General features: G+C 34.8%; 1 protein-coding gene across 3 annotated transcripts in view; it reads left to right on the top strand.

The window, feature by feature from the left end:
* Positions 1-23,025, top strand: part of GABRB2 (gamma-aminobutyric acid type A receptor subunit beta2) — a 242,058-nt gene that overhangs the window by 68,379 nt on the left and 150,654 nt on the right. For all 3 annotated transcript variants that reach the window (XM_020283723.2, XM_012740678.3, XM_020283724.2), the window contains exon 5: positions 18,519-18,739. In XM_020283723.2, coding sequence (XP_020139312.1) covers positions 18,519-18,739 — 221 coding nt within the window. The remainder of the gene's footprint in view (positions 1-18,518; positions 18,740-23,025) is intronic.

Below are 23,025 nucleotides of genomic sequence, written 5' to 3'. Positions count from 1 at the left end.
TCTTTATGAATTTTAGGATAGATTTTTCTTTCTGCTAAAAGTGGCACTGGGATTTTGATAAGGATTACATTAAAACTGTAGATTACTTTGTAATTTATATTGATAGCTTAACAATATTAAGCCTTCCAATCCATTAATATGGAGTATATTTATATTTATTTGTGCCTTGCTTCATTTCTTTCAGCATAATATTATATATTAGCTTGCAGAGTATACGTTTTTCACTACCTTGCTTAAGTTTATTCCTAAGCATTTTATTCTTTTGATACTATTATAAATAAAGTTATTTTGTTGATTTCCTTTTCATATTTTTCATTGTTAGTTTATATAAATTTAACTGATTTTTGAGTGTTGATTTTGTATCCTGAAAATTTTCTGGATTTATTTATTAGTTCTAACAGTATTTGGAGGGAATATTTAGGGTTTTCCACATATAGAATCATGTCACCTGGAAATACAGATTATTTTACTTTTGGTTTCCAATTTGTATGCCTTTTCATTCTTTTTCTTGTCTAGCTGCTCTGGGTAGGACTTCTAGTACTATGTTAAATAGAAGTGGTGAGAGCAGACATCTTTGTCTTGTCTTTGACCTTATAATAAAAAGGTTTCAGTCTTTAATCATTGAGTATGATGTTAGCTGTGGGCTTTCTGTTTATGGCTTTCATTATGTTAAGTTTTATTTTTGGTTTGTTAATTTTTTTATCATGAAAGATTGTTGAATTTTGCAAATGCTTTTTTCTGCATCAATTGTGATTTTTTTTCTTCATTTTGTTAGTGTGGTATATTACATTGATTTTCATATATTGAACCGTCTTTGTATTCCAGGAATAAACTGTATTTTGTCATGGTGTATAATTGTTTTGAGTACTGTTGGATTCTGTTTGCTAGTATTTTGTTGAGAATTTTTGCATCAATATTCATCAAGAACATTGCTCTCTAGTTTTCTTTTCTTTTAGTGTCTTTGTCTAACTTTTGACTTAGAATAATGCTAGCCTCATAAAATGAGTTTGGAAGTGTTCCCTCCCCTCCAGATTTTTGGAAGAGTTTGGGTAAGATTGGTGTTAATTTTTTACCTGTGTGGTAGAATTAACCAGTGAAGTCATCTGGTCCTTAGCTTTTACTTACTGAAATATCCCTAATGTACTTTTTATATCATTATATTTATGTATGATAATTTCATTCATTCAACTATAAAGTGGGGAATCATTGTTATCTTTAAGCAAAGTTAGCAAGGCAGTCATTCCTCTTGGTGTTTTCTTTAACTTTTTCATGGACAGTTGATAAAAATCAGTACTCTTAAATGAATGCTTTAATGGAATGCACAACCTACTTGCCTACTTATTGAGTGCCGCCATCAACAGGGTTTGGATTTATATTGTTTCATTTGTTCTTACCAGCAGCCAGTAAGCTAGTTAATGTTGTTTCATAGCTAAGGAAACTCAAGCTTTGAGATATTAAATAACATGCCCAGTATTACACAGGTTGTAAATAGTGGAGATTAGATTTCAAGCCAGCACACTGGACTCCACAGACCATGTACTTGAACACTAGGCTATACTGCCTTCTTGCATATAGACATTAAAGAGAACTTTCACATATCATGTGTGGTATGTGTCTTGGGACAGAGTTACAAGGTGCATGTTACAGAGGTAGTGGTAATCCCATCTCACAGAAGCCAAACCTGAAGCTTAGAGTCAGTAAACTACTTCATGGAGACCATCAGGTAGTAAGTGGTGAAGGTAGCCCTCAAGCATGCTTCTGACTTTCCAATTCAGTATTCTTTCCATTGCACCCTCTGACCCTCTCCAGCTGGTACCTTGACACTTTGCTTTCTCTGAATGCATAACAGAAATCAACATGAGTTCCAGCAGCCAATTTTTGGTCTAGAATAATCAGTTCTCAGAGACATTAAAATCAGGTGCATCCCAAGAGATTGCTTTTATAGTAGTGGACCCAGGGAAATAAAATTAAGTACTAATAAAAAAGGATTTTGAGACGTATAATTGATTATACCATTAAGTTAAGAAGAGATTAGAAAACAGTTAATTTGGAGCATAGGTAGGGAAAAAGACAAATGTTTTAAGGACTCTGGTATAGTATCCCCTGTATATTAATGTAATTTTCTTTCAGTAATAAGTTTCTTTTAAAAGGAAAATGCAATCACTAAATGCTTCTAAGAGAGGGCAAAAAGGCAAATGGAGAATAGCAGACACTTATTCTGAAAATATGTTTATACTAGATTTAAAATAATAATAAAAAGAATTAATAATTTGCAGTGCTGCCTTTTGTGTACAGACAGTGGTGTGTTCCTAAAAATAGCAATGATTCTGAAGCATTGAAAAAGCTAAATTATGACATTTCCTTACATTAAAAACTAGCAAAAGAAAATTATCTCGTTTGTAATATTATACCCTGCAGTATAAAACCAGAGACACAGAAAGACTGGGAAACACAGGGAAGCAAGAAAACCCATTTAGGGTTTCCTAGTTAGTAAAGTTCTGAGGGAAACTGAACAAAACATCCTGACTGAATGAATGTTGTGGCTAACTTTACTTCATCTCCAAGATAAAAAAAAAAAGAGATGGAAAGGACTCCTAATGGTCTTTGGAAGGCTGGCCTCGCAAGATCTATTTGCCAGTCTTTAGACCTTCCCCAACCTCTGAGAAGGAGGAGCAGATGCTCCATAAGTGTGTTATAACCTGCTTAGAGCCAGTCTCTTCTCCAAGCCATCCCTGCTTTGGAGCTTTCGCCCTGGCTGTTTCCCAGGATCAGGACTCTCTTTATTCATATTTTGCATGGTTAGGTTTTTCTATGCATTCACCTTCCTGCTCAAATATCACCCCATTGGAGGTTATTTCCTCAACTACCCTTTCTGTTTACTCCTTTATAATCTTTCCCTCCTACTAGACTGATGTCTGGTGAAAGCAAGGACTCTGGTTGTCTTGCACTCTGAGTTATCTAGCCGTTAGCACATTCCTCAGCCCACAATGGAAACACAGGAAATTTTACTTGACTCTACATCTTAAAAAGTCAACAAATACTGAGGTATCATTTGTCAACTTTAACACAGCTAGGGTGCCTACAATGGCTGATGATATTCAGTCATTATTTTTCTATGGATGATAAAAATGTATTAATGCAATACATATAAGAGCAGCAGGAGATAAGAGGATGACACTGTCCATTTTTCCTAAGAATCCACCAAATTAAGCAGAGAAATTCATTTTGATTTTTAAGTGAAATCAAGCTCTTATTCAATTATGTTTTTTTCCTTTAATAAAAATTACTCCAAACTTGGTGTCTTACACATGAAATAAATGAAATCTTTAACTTTTGTTCCTATTCTCTTGGCAGGAAAAGTTGTTGTTGTTGTATTAATGTTTTATATTCATGAAACTAATACTACCATATTTATACTTTTTCCTCAGCTTGAATCATGACATAGTTGACTAACTTCTCACATTTTGTAATAAGTTGGTTATATAGATAGTTATTATTAGAATAATAATAAGAAGAATTTAGAATAATAAGAAGAATAATAAGAAGAATTTAGAAGAATCTGCTGAGTTTCTCTTTAGGATGTTTGCATTCAAAGGAAACACAATCTACATAGCTTTGATATTGTTACTTTATCAAAGCAAAATGTTTAACAGAGAATTTGGTAAATTCCCTATGCATTAGGATATAATTGGAGTTTCCTTCTCACTCTGAATACAAATTGCAGAGCCATTTAAAAACTCAATTATTAAAATAATAAGCTTTTTATTTTTAAAATTAATACTGTCTTACCAATTGTTTAGAACCTGAGAGTATTAATTATAATCAAATAAGCATATTAACTTTACCCTTATAGTAGCTACCATGTATAGGTTGAACCACGAAATTGCTAAAACTCAAATATTATTTAACTGACCAAGAAAAGATTAATTTTTTATGGTTCAACCTAAGAGTTAAGTAATAATTGTCACTATTCTACTGAAAACAACTTTCTGAAGTGATGCGAACCTAAGCTGAGCATGTTTTAGTGTGTTGGAAATATTTTTCCGATTGAATTACTTTTGAATGAGTGCATTATTCCAGGTAGCACTGTATATCCCTCTAGTTAATTTAGGCCTCTCAGTGGTAAGGTATACATTCTGTCAACATCACATATGTTTTAATTTTTTTGCACAAAGTGAGTTGATGCAATCACCTTTTGAGTAAAATCATATGTGTTCAGGAACATGTGCATATATGCAAAACTTCAGCATTCAAATCACAAATGTCAGTCCCTGAGAAATTACAATTCTCAGGGACTGACATTAATCTTTTACCCTTCCCTGCCAAGAAATAGTTTATGTCTGTCCGAAATTGTTCTGATTTTTTGTTGTTGTTGTTGTTGCTGGATATGGCTCTGTGTGAGTGTATATATATATTTTTTCTTCCTTGCTTTTTTGAGGAAGGTGGAGAATAGAAGCAATGTTGGTAAATAATGGGTCATAATCAAAACTAGCAGTTGAAGTGCTAAGAACATGGGCTCCATGGTCAGAGAACCCCACAGCCAAATCAAGGCTTAGAAAATTATTGACTGAGTGACATTAGAATTGTCCCTTACCACCCTGTCTCTGAGATGTGTTACTTTGAAAATGGAAATAATGAAAATAATGTTAATAATAATAACAATTGTTTGCAGAACACTTAATCTGAGCCAGGCATTCTACTAATGACATTCCTTGGGTTAACTTACTTACTATAGGAACTATGATTCCCCTTGTTTTACAGAGCAAGATGTCTCAAGGAGGTTAGATAGCATGCACAAGGCCTTACAGCAGCTAGTCAGTGGTTAATCTGATATATAATTTATAATGCTATTGTGACAATTAATGAAATAATTCATGTAAAAAGCATGAGCCCAGGGACAATGTTAGGTATTAAAATTGGGTACAGACTAATTAGAAGACAAAATACTCTAAAGCAATTTGAGATAAATTATAGAGTAATAAAAAGCATAAATTCATAGAGAATAAATCATACATACAAAGTATACTTTTAATACTGATTATCTCAAGGTGAACTGAGTCCCCTGCTGGGCATATTACATATTAAGATAAGACACAGAGATGGCCAGTTATACTGGCTGAATTTTGTAGCCACCCTTAGAACTAGTCCCATTATCATTGAGAAGATAAGTCTATAATAAGATGCAAAATGAACTAAGCAGCATAGTGGAAAAACTCATTGCCTTGACCATGTGTATTTTACTTTCACATACAAGAAAATAATTAGTCACTTCTGAACTTGGATCTCCCTTATGGGTGATCTTAGGTGCAGCTTCCATGTCCCGAATGTGTCTCTAGCAATTAGTCAGGGCTGCTACCATGTGCTTCTTCCAAAATGCTGCAATTGAACATCTGGTGTGATGGCTTCTATTCAGGGGGAGCTGAGTTTTACTCCATTACATTCTAGTTTAGAAGGGTGAAAATGCGAAAATATTACCGTGACCTATAATTGGATCAGCAATTTGTGGGCTCAGATGTGGAAGATAGAGCATTTTAAAGGGCTTGGGGTGTAGAAACAATTTTGTGGAAATATTTGCATTCCTCCCTGAGTTCCTTTTTCTTCTGACAGAAAAATTGTGCCCTTCAGAAATCCTTATCCTCAGCCCTGGGACCTTTCTTGGTAGAATTAGAGCAGCTAGGAAAAACAGAGAGAACACTAGTAGCTCTGAAGGAGTTTCAAACAGATATGAAAGGGAAAAAATGAAAACTAACTCTCAAAAGCCAGTGGATGGGGAGAACAAATTCTTTGGAGTATTCAGGAATAATAATTGTTAAAGGTGATTAAAGAATCAAAATTTGGAACCCATGCTAGGAAGCACAAAGAAGTGAGAAGAAGCTTTATTGTGTCTGTGAAAAAATTTTCATAAAGCTCCTAAGATAGCTAGGTTGCTCTATAAAGAAATGATGACATGGTTTCTGATTTCAAAGATCACAGTACAGTTGTCCCCCCCCTAATCCGAGGTTTCAGTTTCCACAGTTTTAGTTCCCAGTGGTCAACCATAGTCCACAAATATTAAATGGAAAATTCCAGATATAAATAATTCATGAATTTTAAATTGAGTGCCATTCTGAATAGCTTCATGAAATCTCACACTTTCCCACTCTGCCCAGTCTGGGACGTGGATCACCGTTTGTCCAACTTTTCCACACTATATATGTTCCCTGCCCATTGGTCCCTTAGTGGCCCTCTTGGTTATCAGATCAGCTGTCATGGTATCACAATGCTTGTGTTCAAGTCACCCTTATTTTACTTGATAACAGCCACAATGCACTGGGGTGGTGCTGCTGACAGAGTAGTGATGCTGGCAGATTGTTATGATTGTTCTGTTTTCTTAATGGTTATTGTTTTTAATCATTCACTGTGCCTAATTTATAAGTTAAATTTCATCATAGGTATATGTCTACGTATAGGGTTCTGTGCTATCTGTGGTTTCAGTCATCCATTGGGGCTGTGCAAACGTATCCTCCCGGATAGAGGGGGACTACAGTAGTATAATTGGGGAGATAATCCCCATTATCTAATAACAATAATAGAAGTAACAGCTCAGTTCAGTAGTGCTTGAGATACTGCAGATCATGCACTGAAGGATGAGGAGGGTCAACATAGATTTTGTGGGGGTTGGGGGATGAAAGAGACCTCATGGAAACCTGAAGAATAGGTAGGGTTTGAGTAGGAGAGAGGAGGGGCAGCACATTTTCCATAATAAAAATAAAGAGTGAAAGGAAAGTAAAAGATTTGCTTACAGGGATAGAAAAGTTTAATTCAAGCAGGAAGTTCAAGAAGATGATTGAAAATAAGAGTAGCGACAGAGACTCAAGGATATCTGATCCTCTTGAACAGGGATGGTCCATGCAGTCTCAGATTGCTAACTTTGGATGAGAAAACAGAGATGAAGAGGAGTGAAGTGAGGAGAGTTGTAAAGAGTTTGGATTATATGACAGTAGGATTTCTTTAAAAGCTTTTGCACAAGAATCCATTGATTTAAACTTCTGCTGCAGTACAGAGGTTGTTTTAGACTTAAAACTTAAATGAAAAAGTCAGTGTGTGTGCACATGTGTGTTGGTGTGTTTTCATCCCCTCTGAGTATTAGGCAAGAAACAGATGTGAAGGCTTACTTTTTAAATAAAATAAAATTTCCTAACAGTGAGGTGAAGAAAATGGACGTTACTGCCAGAGGGATCTTTTTTGTTTTTGGTGTTTAGTAGGAAAAATAGTAATGGATTTTCACTGATTAATGATGGCTTATATGTGAACTTCCTTGGAAAAAGAAAATGATTGTCACTTTGCACTCTTCTTATGTGATTCTAGATAAACCCCTTGATCAATGTAAAAGAGATTTATGCATCATTAATAGCAAGCCTAAAGGTTGAGGCTTCTCATTTATTTGTGACTATGAGTACATTTCTTTTTCTTTATGCCAACCTCTGAAATATGCAAAGAATAAAGACATATTTGTAAGGTTAGATACTACTTTTATAATTTAATTTAAAAATTCTTTTAGTTTTGTTACAGAAATAATTTATAAACATAAAACAACAAGAAATACAGATTCACAATAAGAAAATTAAAATCATTCGACATCGCACTACACAGAGATACCAACTATTAATATTTAGACATACTTTCTTTTAGACACATTTTCTCTATATACATGTATATTTCCAAAATTGGGTCATATAGTGCATATTATTTTTACAGACCTCTTTATAAAAAGATAAAAGAATGCGTTCAATTATATATTAAGAATATCTATTCATGTCAATAAATATTTTTATAATATTATTTTTATGCTTTATGTATTTCATTATATGTTTGTACAATGTTTTATTTGCTTAACTTTATGTTGATAAACATTTGGGCCTTTACTCATTTTTATTTTATTGCTAATATTAATATAATTATAAGTATTTTGGGGGGATGAATGTCTGTGTGTTGTCTTTCATTCACTCTTTCATATCTATCGATAGTTTTTTCTTTATTGCCACTATATCAAAGCTCTCTTTTAGGCATGGGGATACAATGGTGAATAAGGCTGAGAAAGCTTCTCATTCTCATGGAAATTATTCTTTAGTTGGGGGAGTTGAAAAATACATGAGTAAAACCACATATGAAAATGAATAGTTAAAACAAAATGGTAAGTGCTGTGAACATTATAAAAATGAGAGATGTGATGTGGATTGCTAAGCTTGAGAATAAGGGAAGAGCGTACTGAGTAGGTTTGTCCCTTCAAGTTGAGCTCTGAGTCCCAGGCAGGAGCCAGCCACACTTCGGGCTATTTAACTCTTCAGTTAAATTTTCAGTCCGTTCTTAAGACAATGTTTTTAAAGGCTGAAAGAGCTTGAGGTATTTGCAAAACAGAGGAAGGACCTACATGGATGGTTTTAGTGAGCAGTGGAGGTGAGGGAAAAGGAGAGGAAATAGGAGATAAGATCATATTGGAATTAATAAACTGAGTTCAGAAAGTCTCAGGTTACAAAATTAATGTACACCAATCAGTAGCATACATATATGCCAACAGCAGTCAATCTGAGAACATTTGAGAACCAAATCAAAGACTCAATCAATACATTTCATAATAGCAATGAAGAAAATAAAATACCTAAGAAAATATTTAACTAAGGAGGTGAAGGACCTTTACAAGGGGAATTATGAAAAACTGAGAAAGGAAATAGCAAACAACGTAAACAGGTGGAAAACGATACAATACTCATGGATTGTCAGAATCAACATTATTAAAATGTCTATATTACCCAAAGTCATCTGCAGATTTGATGCAATCCCTATGAAAATACCAACATCATTTTTCAAAGATCTAGAAAAAAAAATAATTTTGTGCTTCATATAGAACCAGAGAATACTCTGTATAGCCAAAGCAACCTTAAGCAAAAAAAAAAAAAAAAAAAAAAATGGGGAGGCATCAAGTTACCAGACTTCAAGCTATACTACAAGGCTATAGTAAACAAAACAATATGCCACTGGCACAAGAACAGAGACATAGACCAATGGAACACGACTGAGAATGCAGATATAAAATCACTGTTGTATAGCAATTTGATTTTTGACAACGTAGACAAGAACCTTAGGAAAAGAATTCCTATTCAATAAATGGTGCTGAGAAAATTGGATAGCCACATGTATAATATTGAAACAGGATCCACACCTCTTAACTCTCTCTCTGTCTCTCTCTCTATCTCTCTTTCTCTCACGCACTCACTCACACACACACACACACACACACACACAAACAAACTCACAATTGATAACAGACTTAAACCTAAGGCATGAAACCATAAGACTTCTGAAAGAAAATGTTGGAAAAACTGTTAGAGACATAGGTCTAGGCAAAGAATTTATGAAGAAGATCCCAAAAGCAATCATAGCAACAACAAAAATAAATAAATGGGACCTGATCAACTTAAAAAGGTTCTGCACAGCCAAAGAAACTATCACTAGAGTGAATAGGCAATCTACAGAATGGGAGAAAATAGTTGTATGCTATACATCTGATAAAGGGCAGATAACTAGAATTTATATAGAACTCAGGAAAATCCATAAGAAAAAAATCAAACAACCTCATTAAAAAGTGGGCAAAGGATATGAACACAAATTTTTCAGAAGAAGACAGACCAATGGCCAAGAAGCATATGAAAAAAATGCTCAACATCTCTAATCATCAGGGAAATGCAAATCAAAACCACAAGGAGTTATCATTTAACTCCAGTGAGATGGTTTTTATCAAAAAGTCCCCAAACAACAAATGTTATCATGGTTGGAGAGAGATAGGAACACTCATACAGTGCTGGTGGGACTGCAAACTAGTACAACCTCTATGGAGAGCAATATAGAGATACCTCAAAGAGCTAAAAGTAGAACTACCTTTTGATTCAGCAGTCCCACTACTAGGCATCTATCCAAAGAAAAAAAAGTCATCCTACAATAAAGACGTCTGCATTCGAATGTTTATAGCAGCACAGTTCACAATTGCAAAGATGTGGAAACAACCCAAGTGTCCATCAAAACATGAGTGGATTAATAAAATGTAGAATATGTGTACCATAGAGTACTATTTGGCAACAAAAAACAATGGTGCAGTAACACCTCTTATATTATCCTGGATGGTGCCAGAGCCCATTTTTCTAAGTGAAGTATCCAAAAATGGAAAAACAAGCACACATGTACTCACTATCAGATTGCTACTAATTGATCAACACTTAAGTGCAAGTAGCATTCATCAGGTGTTGGGCAGGAAGGAGGGGGAGGAGGGAATGGGTAAATTCACACCTAATGAGCACAGTGCCCACTGTCTCGGCATGAGCATGTTTGTAGCTATGACTGGAATGGTGCAAAGGCAATATATATAACTTCAACATTTGTACCCCCATAATATTTTGAAATAAGAAAGTAATAAACTTGTGTTTTATTGTAAATGCAAAGAAGCCTTTGGACCATATTAATCAACAAAAACATATGATCTGCTTTAAGTTTCTACTACACTGTAGGGGGAAAGGGCTAGACTAAAGGAGACAGTAATGATGGCATTAGGGTAGTGCCTTAAGCCACATTATTAGTAAGAGATTTGTGACAATATTTGGAAGTAAAATTGTCAAAATTTACCATTTAGTTATATTCTATAAACATTTCTAATAATGCAAATGCATATATCAGACAAAAGTGTAAGCACATATTAGAGATCTCGTTACATATTTCCAAGTGTTCCAAAGGAAATTTACACCATGTAACTAGCAATTGTATTAATAGTTCATACTCTTTACCAGAAAGTGTGCTAAATATTATACACATGAATAAAGTAAAATGTTTACTCTCAAGGAAGTCACAGACTATGATGTTAAGAACACATGCACTGTATAAGTTAGGTCTTCTGATGGTATTATTTAGGTAATAATTTATCCAGCAGATGTAATGTATATTCTCTCATGAGGTGGAAACTGTAAGTTTTTAATTGTGAAATAGTTTGGTGTTCTAATCTTTAGAATTCAGTCCTGTTGTGTCACATTTTTCAAAAATGGAAATACCATACAGAAAAACTGAAAGACTTTTCTAAACATGCCTCAAATTAAAACACTATGCCTAGAATGACATTAAAGGTATGCTATGTTGAACAATCATGGAGTTTTGTCCACTGAAACTTGTATAACATTTAAATTAAAGTAAACTTGGACTCAGTTTGTATATCATAGATTTTTACTTCCTTAAATACATTTGCCATTTCTTACAAAAGCCAGAAACTCAGATTCTCAGCTCAAAACCTCAATGTTGATCTAGTATAAGTTAAAGGAAAGTAATAAATGATAATATATTAGACATAGTTGTTCTTTCAGCAAGGGTAATTAAGAAGAATTTTTTTCTTTTAAAATTATAAAAGCCTATAATTATAAAGCAGAGAGTGGTATTTCTCTGAAAACATATAATTTTGGAGACAAAGCTATTATCTACAAGAACTCAACAAACAAGATTAATCACCAAAGCTTAAGATTTTAGCACAGTAACAACAATTTTCAGAGCTTAGAAAATGTAATTCCAACAGGTAAAGCAAATTAGAGAACCTATACCTTATCACTTTAAACTCTGATCATTAAAAAAAGAAACATGTTAGGTGCCAAATTGCAGACCAAACACATGTGAAACCAACCCTTTATCCTACAGTCTTCTCCACAAATAGAGAAATGGTAGGGGAAAAGACATAATTTTATTGATAATTTTTCCCATATGCTTTGGAAAAAGCTCCATAGATTAGAAATGCTGAGGTCTCTAGAGAAAAAAAAAAGCATATGGAAAATCATAAAGATAAATGAGAGAGGTAAGGGAAAGGCTGAAGCTTTGTGGCTGGATGTGACTCAGATCCAGGTAGGGATGGAGGCCACCCATGTGCAGACTGCAAGCTTGAAGCCAGGGGAAGATGCTGCATCATACATTCAAAATGAAAAGCTAGAGCTGTCTGGGAAGTTAGGGTAAATGGAAAGTGATCCTCAAGGAGATAGTTCTAATTTTTAATGATAAAACACCTTCAATGGCTTTTGGTGGTGTTTACTTCATTTGGTTTGTCATATTAATAGTTAAACATTGTCAACTGAGTGAAAATATGAATTCAGCTTCAGGTGAATGAAGAAAACATATAGAAACTTGGATAGCATTCCAAACACACACACACACACACACACACAGTGAAAATATGAATTCAGCTTCAGGTGAATGAAGAAAACATATAGAAACTTGGAGAGCATTCCAAACACACACACACACACACACACACACACACACACACACATACACACGCACACACACACACACACACAGTGATTATATTAATAGATATCAGCCTATTAATATTTTTGCTTTCTATAATGCTAAAACATCTACTCCAAGGTATCTATTAATTACAAAGGAGAATAGAACTTCACAGTGGAGAAGCCCAGTAGATATTACCTTAACGAACTATTCAAGATTAAGATCACCAGTAGTAAGACATTTTTGATATTATGTACTCCTTGGATATAACATTGCTTAGGTGATATCCTGGCCAACTGTAAAAATATAGCTCTAATCATAAGAACACATCAGACAAAGCCAAACTGAGAGACATTCCAACAAATAGCTGACCAGTACTCTTCAAAAGCATTGATGTCATCAAAAACAAGGAAATATTGAGGAACTATCACAGGTTGATGGAGGTTAATGAGCTTAAGAACATAGTGTAAAATGGAATCATGGATTGGATTTTGTAACTAAAAAAGGACATTATTGAATAAACAAGTGATATTCTAATAACCTCTGGAGTTTAGTAAATATTATATTAATGTTAATATCTTGGTTTGATATTGTTCTATGGTTATGCAAAATACTAATCTTAGAGGATGGTGTGTAAAAAGTATATAGGAACTCTCTACTATTTTTTCATTTTGAATCATAAAGTTAAAATAAGTGAAAAAAGAAAGTTAAAAGACAATAAAAAAGGGAAATACTATTTCATATATATGTGTGTGTCTATATATTCTAATAACCCAATAACAGGAATAAATACCCAAGTAGAAAAGTTTGAAGAGCATGAATAGGCAATTCACAAAATAATAAACTTAAGAAACACACAAATCATTATTATTACTATTTTCTAGAACAACGGGCCAAAGAGAGAGGAAAAATTAAATATTGGTATTAGAAAACAATAAAGGGAGTAAAACAAAAATTATTTTAGACAGTTGGAGGATTTGTAAATGACAACATGTATTTGATTATAAGGACAGCAGAGCATTTCCTAGAATGGAATTATTTTACCCCTAGAAGTAGCTTTGGAAGACCATCTAGTCTAAGTGCCTCAGGGTGGTCTTGTCAGCATATCCTGGTGGGGACATATGTCCCCCTGTATGCATAGAGGAGACTTAATTTGTAGCACAACTCTGCTTTTTTTACCCCCTCCAGATGTCAAAGTAGCTTTTGTTTCCTCCAATTCCCAAGTTAATGAGCTATAGTTTTTCCAGCTGGAAGCAGGCTGAGACTTGAAAGGATTCACTCAAGGTCACACCACAGAGACATGAAAGTACTGGAATATGAACCTGTGTGTGTCCGACCCCAGAGACCATGATTTTTTGTTGTTGTTAAGAAGTTTTAACATTTTTAAAATTTACCTACAGAAAAATATACTCATTGTGGTGTACAGTTCTGTCTTTTGACAGATGCCTACAGTAATGTAAGCACCACTACAGTTGAGATGCAGAATAATTCTATTATCCAAAATCATTTTCTCATGCTGGCCTTTTATAGATAACTGCTCTCCCATCTTGAATCCCAAGGAAGTGCTCATCTGTTTTCTGTCTCTAATAGTTTTACATTTTCCAGAATGTTACACCAATGAAATCATATAATATGTATTCTTTTGAATCTGGCTTCTTTCACTTAACTTTCTGTATTTGAAAACCATTGCTGATAGTTGTTCATTTTCATTGCTGAGCAGTATTCTGTTTTATGGATACACTATAGTTTGATTATCCCTCCATCAGCTGAAGAGCATTCTGATGGAATCTAGTTTGGGCAATTAAAATGGAGCTGCTGTGAACGTTTGCATACGGGAGTGAGATTGCTAGGTCACGTGTCAAATATATGTTAACTGTATAAGAAACTGTCAAATTGTTTTCCAAGTATGCTAAATTTATAGGAAACTGTCAAAGTGTTTTCCAAGTGGCTGATAATTTTGTATTCCTACTTGCAATATATAAGACTTTCAGTTGCTGTGCATTATTACCAGCACTTGGATTTGTCGATTGTTTTTGGTGTTTATATTTGAGCTTTTCTAAGGGTGTGTAGTAAGATCTCATTGTGGTTTTTAATTTGTTTTTCCACAGTGATTAGTAATGTTGAGAAGCACTTCATGTGCTTATTCACCATTTGTGTATCTGCTTTGGTTAAGTGTCTGTTCACATATTTTGCCTATTTTTATTGCATTGTTTGTTGAGTTGTGAGAATTCTTTATAGATTTTTATATTCTGGATACAAGTCCTTTGTTAGATACGTGATTTGCAAATATTTTCTCCCAGTCCATGGTTTGTATTTTCACTCTCTTAATAGTGTCTTTCTTAGAGAAAAGATTTTAAATTTTGTTGAGGTCCAATTTACTAAGTTTTTGTTTCATTGCTTGTACTTTTGAATTTGTATCTAAGAAGGCTTTGTCTAACCCAAAGTCATGGAAAATTTCTCCCGTTTTCTTCTCAAGGTTATATAGCTTTACATTTTACATTTAAGTCTCCGAGTCATTTGAACTTTCAATAATTTTTGTGGATGGTATCAACTATGGGTATCTGTCTTATCTATCTGTATGTCATCTATCTATTTATTTGGATATAGTTGTTCCAGTTGGTCCAGACCATTTGTTGCAAAGATTATAGTTTCTCCAATTTACTGCCTTTATATCTTTGTCAGAAATCAGTTGAACATATGGGTGTGTAGGTTTATTTTTAGATTCTTTTATCAATCTACATTTCTGTCAGTACTACCACACTGTTTTAGTGTAGCTTAATAGTGACTTTTGAAATGAGATAGTGTGAGTGCTCCAGCCTTGTTCTTCCCTTTCAAAATTGTTTTGGCTATTCCTTCCCCCCCCCCACCCCCATGTAAATTTTAGGATCACCTTTGTCAATATTTACAAAAAAAATTGCTAGGTAGGAGTTTGACTGGGATCAAGTTTTATCTATAGGTCAATTTTGGGAATATTGACATCTTAAGAATATTGCACTATTTTAATATGGGCAGATCACATATCTCTCTATTAAGCATTTTATGCTTTGGGGTGGGGTGTGTGTGTCTGTGTGTACATGCATGTTACTTTAAGGAGATAAAAGAAGGAGAAAAAAAACACAAACATGTAACCCAGTGTCATAGTGTTCTATTTCACATTTTGATTCATACTCAGTCTGCCTACTATTTTATATTTTGCAAAGTCCTCAGGTCCTTGCTTTTTTATTACTTCCAGAATTTTCAGTTATAATTAGTGGAAGCAATAATCATAGTGGGCTTACTCCATCATGTTTGGTATTGAAAATCAGTGTCTTTAGTTTTAATTTTTTTTAATTTTTTTTATTTCAGTATATTATGGAGGTACAAATGTTTAGGTTACATATATTGCCTTTGCCGCAGGCTTTAGATTTGATTACGTAAATCTTTCTTATATGGTGATGACATGGATTGTAGAGCACCCAGAATTGGTTTATTTAGGGTTTTTCAGTTTGAACAAACCAACTCTGAGACAGCTTCCTGAAGGTGGAGTTGTTAAATGTACAGGATATGCTTACGATATGAAAGTTCGAAGGTGGATTGGAGCCGAGGGGTAAGGGTTGACCATAGGACTACTCTTTCCTTTTATGTCCAGTAACATTTATTTAGGTTCAGGAGCTTCTTCCTTTCTTGACAGTGTCATGATGTGTAATTTAAAAATAAATGAAATGAAAATTGATGTGACAGTTTGCAGAATCACCAGGGTCTGTCTGGGAGCATTTCTTAGCAGGCACTGCCATGCTGACGAGGAACAGGAGGTAACATGTAATGCAGTGTCTCACAATATTACCATTTATTTAGCCCAAAAGAGAATATAATTTCCTGTGTCCAAACACATCTCAGCTGATTGATAAGCTTCAGCACCTTCCAAACAGCATTATTTCTCCTAAATCTCTAAAAGGCTTATTAAAGAAATACAAGTAGCTTCATCTTCTAATAGAGTTAGTAATAAAATTTCCCGTTTTATCTGGAAGAATTGGATATCACTAAATTTATACTCTGAAGCACAATATTAATTGCTTATTTTATTTTTTATGTCCTATTTTTAGGTTATTTGTAATGCATGCAAAAAATATATCTAGTCCTTTTACTGTTTTCTAGTTACATAATCTTCAAGGTTGCTTTTATTACAAATTAAGATACTCCTCTAGTGATCCTCAGACTAATTGTTTACTAAAGCATAGTGCTGCAGAACAGTCCAAAGCACTCATTAAAATAATCCACTAAAGTGAATTGCACTAACAATTTTAACAATTGTTTAATATACCTTTAGGATATTATTATATCTTTTGTTAGAATAGAAATTTGATTATAAATTTAGAAGTTTTTACATTGACTTCAGAATGAGGTCAAAATGTATGTTTGTGAAGCTAGGGAAAATATTTACTTTTTTACAGAGGGATTATATTTTTGCTATGAAAACTGTTCAGTGTTAATAACAGATAATATCTTATGAGTCATATTTTTAAATGACATAACCAAATTAGAATGTATAGATCTCAAAAAAGATTAGGAACACTCAGGAATCTATTGACTGAAGTATATTTTTATCCAAAAAATTATCCAGATATGTGCGGAAATCCAATAGGCATACATACCTTATCGGACATTCATTCATTCATTTGCTCACTATTTATGTCCTAGGCACTGCGCTAGCCTCTCAGGTTGCAGACATAATGATTCTAGATTTTTTTAAAGCCCTAAAAGAGGGCATTGTGAACTAGTTTTAAAATAGAACTGTAATTATCCTTTTCAGATGGATATTTGTACCTTCATTTATTCATTCAAATAAGGGCGAGAGAGCAATTACATTGTACCCATAGGCCTCTAATGGATAGAATATGTCACACTAGATACGTAAATGCTGTATTGAAAATATATAGCTTTTTGTAGTTTACAGATTACATCTCAGTTGTACATTTAATTTTCATAATAATCTTCTGATTAGATCAGGCATGTATTAAAAACTCCATTATAGTTAATGGAACTGAAGCATAAAAAAGGTATGTAATTTTACATCCTAGAAACAGAGTTGAGAAAGGTAGAGTTGGGACTTGAAGAGCAGTGCTCACTTTATACCAGCCTGCTATTTCTGAAAAGCTGAAAGCCCAGCCTGCTGATCCAAAATTCTGCCATTAAAATTATCATGATATACTGACTGAGTTAATATTGTTTATGTACGTAAGCCTCAGTGTAAATGTCACCTGCCCTGGGAAACTCACCTTGATTGGACTGATCAAGTTCTCACAAACCTTTACAATTACTACAGCAATAAATCAATTATTTTGCAACAAACTATTTTAAACATGCTTTCCTTAGTAAGCTGTAAATTCTATGAAGCTAATTTTCTTGACTGCTATTTACTCTCCCTGTATATTAATTACTAAGCTCTAACAAGCAGATTAATTTTCTGTTCTTCAGACATGCCAAGCTCATGTCTGTCTTAGGGTATTTGCAGATGCTCCTCTGCTTGGGGTGTTCTCCTTAGAGCCAATGGTTTGGGCTCCTTATCTGGTCTCAGCACAATGCCAACTCCTTAGAGAGGTTTTTCTTCACCATTCCAGCTAGATATTTCATAGCTTGCTTTATTTGCTTCATAGAATGTAGCATTATTTGACATTCTCTTGACTTATCTATGCTTTGTTTATAAATTGCCAGAGAACAGGCATTTGATCTGTCTTTTTTACTACTTTCATCCCAGCACTTCAACAGTATACCTGTCGAGTATTAGGCACAAATTAAACATTTATTGAATGAATGACTGCAACAATGTATTCATGAACTCTTAGGTTTGATGTGCTAGTTAATTTTTTAGTACACATGAAAACAAATACATGACTATTTATTAAACTGTGTTTAGGTATCACCTAAAACACTCCTATATATTCTACTTTGGGCAACACAAATTAATTATTAAGCATTATTCCTTACATCTTTCCTGGGAAATATATAATAAACTTCATGTGAATATATTCTCTTCACTTCTGTATTCATATTAATAGTACCTACCATGGTACCTGGCATATAGTAAGTGCTTAGTAAGAATGGGTTTAATAAATTAATATTTGTCTACATGTGACTAGGATATATTTATACGATGCGGCCACATATATAATTTTTTCTTATAAATATTGAGGTGTTTGCTTATCTCTCAAGCCTGTTTGGATACAGAGTAACCATTTTTCTTTTTACATTCACAGGATTATACCTTGACAATGTACTTTCAGCAAGCCTGGAGAGATAAGAGGCTGTCCTATAATGTAATACCTTTAAACTTGACTCTGGACAACAGAGTGGCAGACCAGCTCTGGGTGCCCGACACCTACTTCCTGAATGATAAGAAGTCATTTGTGCACGGAGTGACTGTCAAGAACCGCATGATCCGCCTGCATCCTGATGGCACAGTCCTTTATGGACTCAGGTCTGTAGTGCCCATGTCAAAATATCACTTTTCCTGAACAAAATAGCTATTGCTTATTATTGGAGGGAAATACTGTGCTGTTTTTCTTACTGTTTCTTCCATTTTACTGAGAAGGAGTTAAACCTCCTATCCAGTAGACATCTGAGAGCTTAAGGTAGCGTGCTTACAAAGGGACTTAGCCGCAGCTAAGACTAAGTTTTAGTGAATTATCTTCCAATATCAGCTGCTGATCCTAAAGCTGCTTTCTTTAAGGAGTGGAGATAAACAATATAAAAATAGCTGAGAGACAAGGTTTCTTTGGTATGGAAAAAAATTATGAATGCCAAATAATTGTTTGAATGCGGCAGATGCTGGGTTTTATAAATTGCTTCTTGAGCTGCCTGAACTGGGTCATGGTCCTCTGATGATGGGAAAGCTTATTGTCCCCTTGCACTCTCTAAGGAGCAATCAGACTTGCAAATGATTGAAGTAGTTGTCTCATGTTTATTAATATGAATGTACACTCTTAAATGTACCTCTATGTCAGAAAAAAATTGTGGTGCTTTGTTATTTGGGTGAGAATAATTTGTAAAATCAAACACCTTCTTCTTTTAAAGTTTATTTTGTATCAAAAGCAATAGATGGTTTTCTGGAAAAAATAAAAAAAATGTATCTATCTTACTCTGATAACATTACAATTTAAAGGATTTATCTGCATTTTGGGGGAGAGATTCTAAATTCTGACATTTTTCAGTTGCCTTTCAGTTGCTTTCTGTTTTACATAAATATGTGTTTGCCTTTTCTTAATAGTGATGATAATAATAGTATTATTCATTTATTGAACACTTGTTAGAGATCAGACATTGGGCTAAGTGCTTTCCATGCATTATCATAGTCAGTCCTTTCAACAACTTCATACATTAGGAACTGCTGTTATCTTTATTTTCAAATGAAGAAACAGAAGCTGATGCAACTTGCACAAGTTCACAAAGAAAGTAATCTTTGGAGATGGAATTCGAACCCAATTCATTGTTCAGAGCCAGAACCCCCAAGCGCTTAATAGGGAATCCTCCACTCCCGCAGTTTGCTTATCTATTCTATCTCATTTTAATTTTCTGCTATGTTCAGAGCTAACTGATGTGTTTTCTTAGATCCTTAGAATCAGCTTTTTTTGTTCATCACATTTGTAGAGAAAAAGACATTTGGCTGTCAAAGGAGGGAGGAACAAGAGAGGCAGAGAGAGAGAGAGCACGTTTGTTACTCTGTGTCAGGCACTAGTGGTAAGGAGAGAAATTAGACACCAGCACTGCTCACGTACATGCCTTAGGAAAGAAGGAATCAGAGGAGAAAGAAAATAAGTTGACCGGTAAAGTCTGAAAAAGATTCCATCAAAGTGGTGGACTTTGAAAGCAGTAATGGAAAGAACTGTGTTCAACGGATACATGGTACTAAACTTAGTACTTGGAATCAACTACAAAACATAAGGTTTCACAAAGACCTTAATGAAAAGGATGACTATGTGGACAGTGGAAAACAGGGGAATGGAAGAGGTTGTAGTTTAAAGTTTTTAAAAGTTAAGCACAGAGAAAAGTGTAAAAGTCTAGAAGAAGGCAGGAGACATAAAAATGATAAGTTACCCAGAGCAGACCCAGTGCTTGATGCATTTTGCCCATCATTTCATTTCACCTTTACAGGAATGATGCAGAAATCAGCTCTCCCTGTTTCACTAGGATATACATCTTTAGGGCAGAGAACACATCTTATTCTTCTTTGCATATCTTACACGAACAAAGCACCTGCACCGTAAATAGCAGCTCAGTAAAGGTTGAGAATGAATTTATGAATGCATATATGCAAAGCTGAGAGGACGGGAAAATCAGCAATCAGAATGTCTTTGGAATTCAAAGACAAAAGAGAGGACCGATATGGATGATATATTGGCTTCTTTATGTCATTAAGTCATTAATCAGACAGAAAAGTAATGACCACTCATTCTTAGCAGTAAGACCACCTGGACACCATTGCTGTGCCTTTATCTCCTGACAGTAGGAAATGATCATTTTTCCATTCCCACTTCCAACAAGGGCTGTTGACAGATTGTGCAGATTTCTGAACACGTCTCACGTGCATCAAATTAACACATCTGCATGGAGCAGGCTCATGAATTGTGATTGTTCTCCCACTTAGATTGTTAATTCTGAAGGTAGAATTGATAGGAAGGTGTTTCAGGAAAATTATAAATGTACATTCCATTTTTTTCCTTAAATTGTTTTTTATTATTTCAAAATATTACAGGGGTACAAATGTTTGTGGTTCTATAGATCGCTTTTGTTATGCTAGAGTCAAGGTTATAAAGTGTGCCAATCACCCATATGGTGGTGTTCATTGTAATCATTAGGTAGATTTTCACCTAGATTTTCACCAGATTTTCACCAGCCACTGAGTTTTACTTCCCTCTGTGCAGTTTTAATGGATAAATAGTAGAGCACTTTGTTTCTTGGCTAGAAATTTAATGCGGACTAGATATTCCTTTCTCAACTTAGGCAGGTTCATTTACAATAAGCAAAAAGAATTCAGTTAAAATTAACATGTCAAAGTTGGTTCAACAATACTTGGGCCCTCCTCTATTTATCCACCCCCCACCCTAGTCATTTTCTCTCGGTGACAGTCTAGTAAGAAATTTATACTGCATCTGTATTCAATAGTGGCTGCATTGAAACAAAACTTAAAATATTAGTAATATTAATATCAGTAGCTAGTACTGATTAAAGGACTTAGCATGCACTTGTCGCTTTGCCAGAAATTGGCATATATTATCTCATCCAATATTAACTTTAGCCTTACAAAATGAGTTATTATTTTGTGCATCTTACCTGCAGAAGTGAAGAAACTTGTGTAGCAAGTTCCACAGCCATTGTGCAAGAGAGCGTAGTTGAGCTTAGTTGTCTGAATGCAAAGATGTTGCTTTTCTCCATTCCGTCTTGCTCTTTATGTGCTGGCAAGGTGGGAATAAAGAATTGGAGGAATCACTTGAGATCACACACAGGAAAACAGGATTAGAAAAGTTAGATGGAAACAACTTTTATTGAGTCCATAGATACAGACTTTATTCTTGATTGATAGAGTAAGGCCCTACAGAAAAGTAGGCCTGAGTGTTCTATGGAAGGTACATCTTTAGGTCCTGAGGTTCATATCAGTTACACTGTACTAGGGAGTGATTTCTGTTGGGTGGATTTCTGGGGCACAGGCAAGATCATTGTAGAGAACTAGGTAGTGGCAAAGTTTATCATTCTGGATGAGGCAAATTGAAAGGCAACCATGAAACCTGGATGTAGAAGGAGAGCACAGGGAACGCTTTAAATATCAGGGCAGTGACCAAAAATTGGGTAGAACAACGCCTCTGAGCTGAATGTCTTGCGAATTCAAGGCAACACCTAACTTAAACTCCCTTCTCATGGAGACAAACAAAGGTTGGCTGGAGGGTGAGGGAGGGCCAGTCATTCACAGGATCTGAGTGAGTTTCTTTCCTAGGGTTTTCCTTAGTGAACTTTTTGGGTATTAAAATGTAATAAAGAGAGAAAGCAGTATAGCAAAATATATCCCAGTTGAATTGCATGGTGGGTATGTAGGTATTCATTGTGTTGTTCTCTCAACTTGTCTGTATGTTTGAATAATTTCCAATGAAATTTGGAAAAGAAAAAAAAGATATATTTCAGAGGTGTAGATATCCCTGGGTCTATTATCTAGTAAATAGCACTCAAGATTTAAAAGATCTGCAACCAAAGCATGATATTTCTGATCTCTTGGAGGTAGAGAATCATATACACACATCTGCTTTGAGTAGCTGTGTCTGAAGATGAAGTCCTCTCATCCCAGAGGATGTGCGGCTCAGGGTGTGAGATCTATGACCACCTATACCCACACTAAGCCATAGTCCAGAGAGGCTCTTCTGCTACAACCTTGCTAACCTTGTGAAAGTTTCCTTCTGCAAGAGCATGTCCATTGCTTCTGATTGTGTACAGCAAGAGATCTGAGTCTACACATTAGTATATTTGGGTTGCTATAACATAATATCATAAACTGAGTGGCTTTATAAGCAACAGAAATTTATTGCTTACAATTATGAAGGCTAGGGCAGTCCAAGATGAAGGCACTGACAGTTTTGGGGTCTGACGAGGGCCTCTTTCCTGGTTTATAGAAGACACCTTCTCCCTGTGTCTTCGGCAGGTGAAAGGGACAAGTAGGCTCTCCTGGGACTCTTTATGAGGGTACTAATCCCATTTGTGAGGGCTCTGCCCTCAGGAAAT

The sequence above is a fragment of the Microcebus murinus genome, chromosome 21 (genome assembly GCF_040939455.1).
Source record: "Microcebus murinus isolate Inina chromosome 21, M.murinus_Inina_mat1.0, whole genome shotgun sequence".
In the NCBI taxonomy this organism is placed as follows: domain Eukaryota; kingdom Metazoa; phylum Chordata; class Mammalia; order Primates; family Cheirogaleidae; genus Microcebus; species Microcebus murinus.
This window is presented reverse-complemented; position numbering and strand designations above follow the sequence as displayed.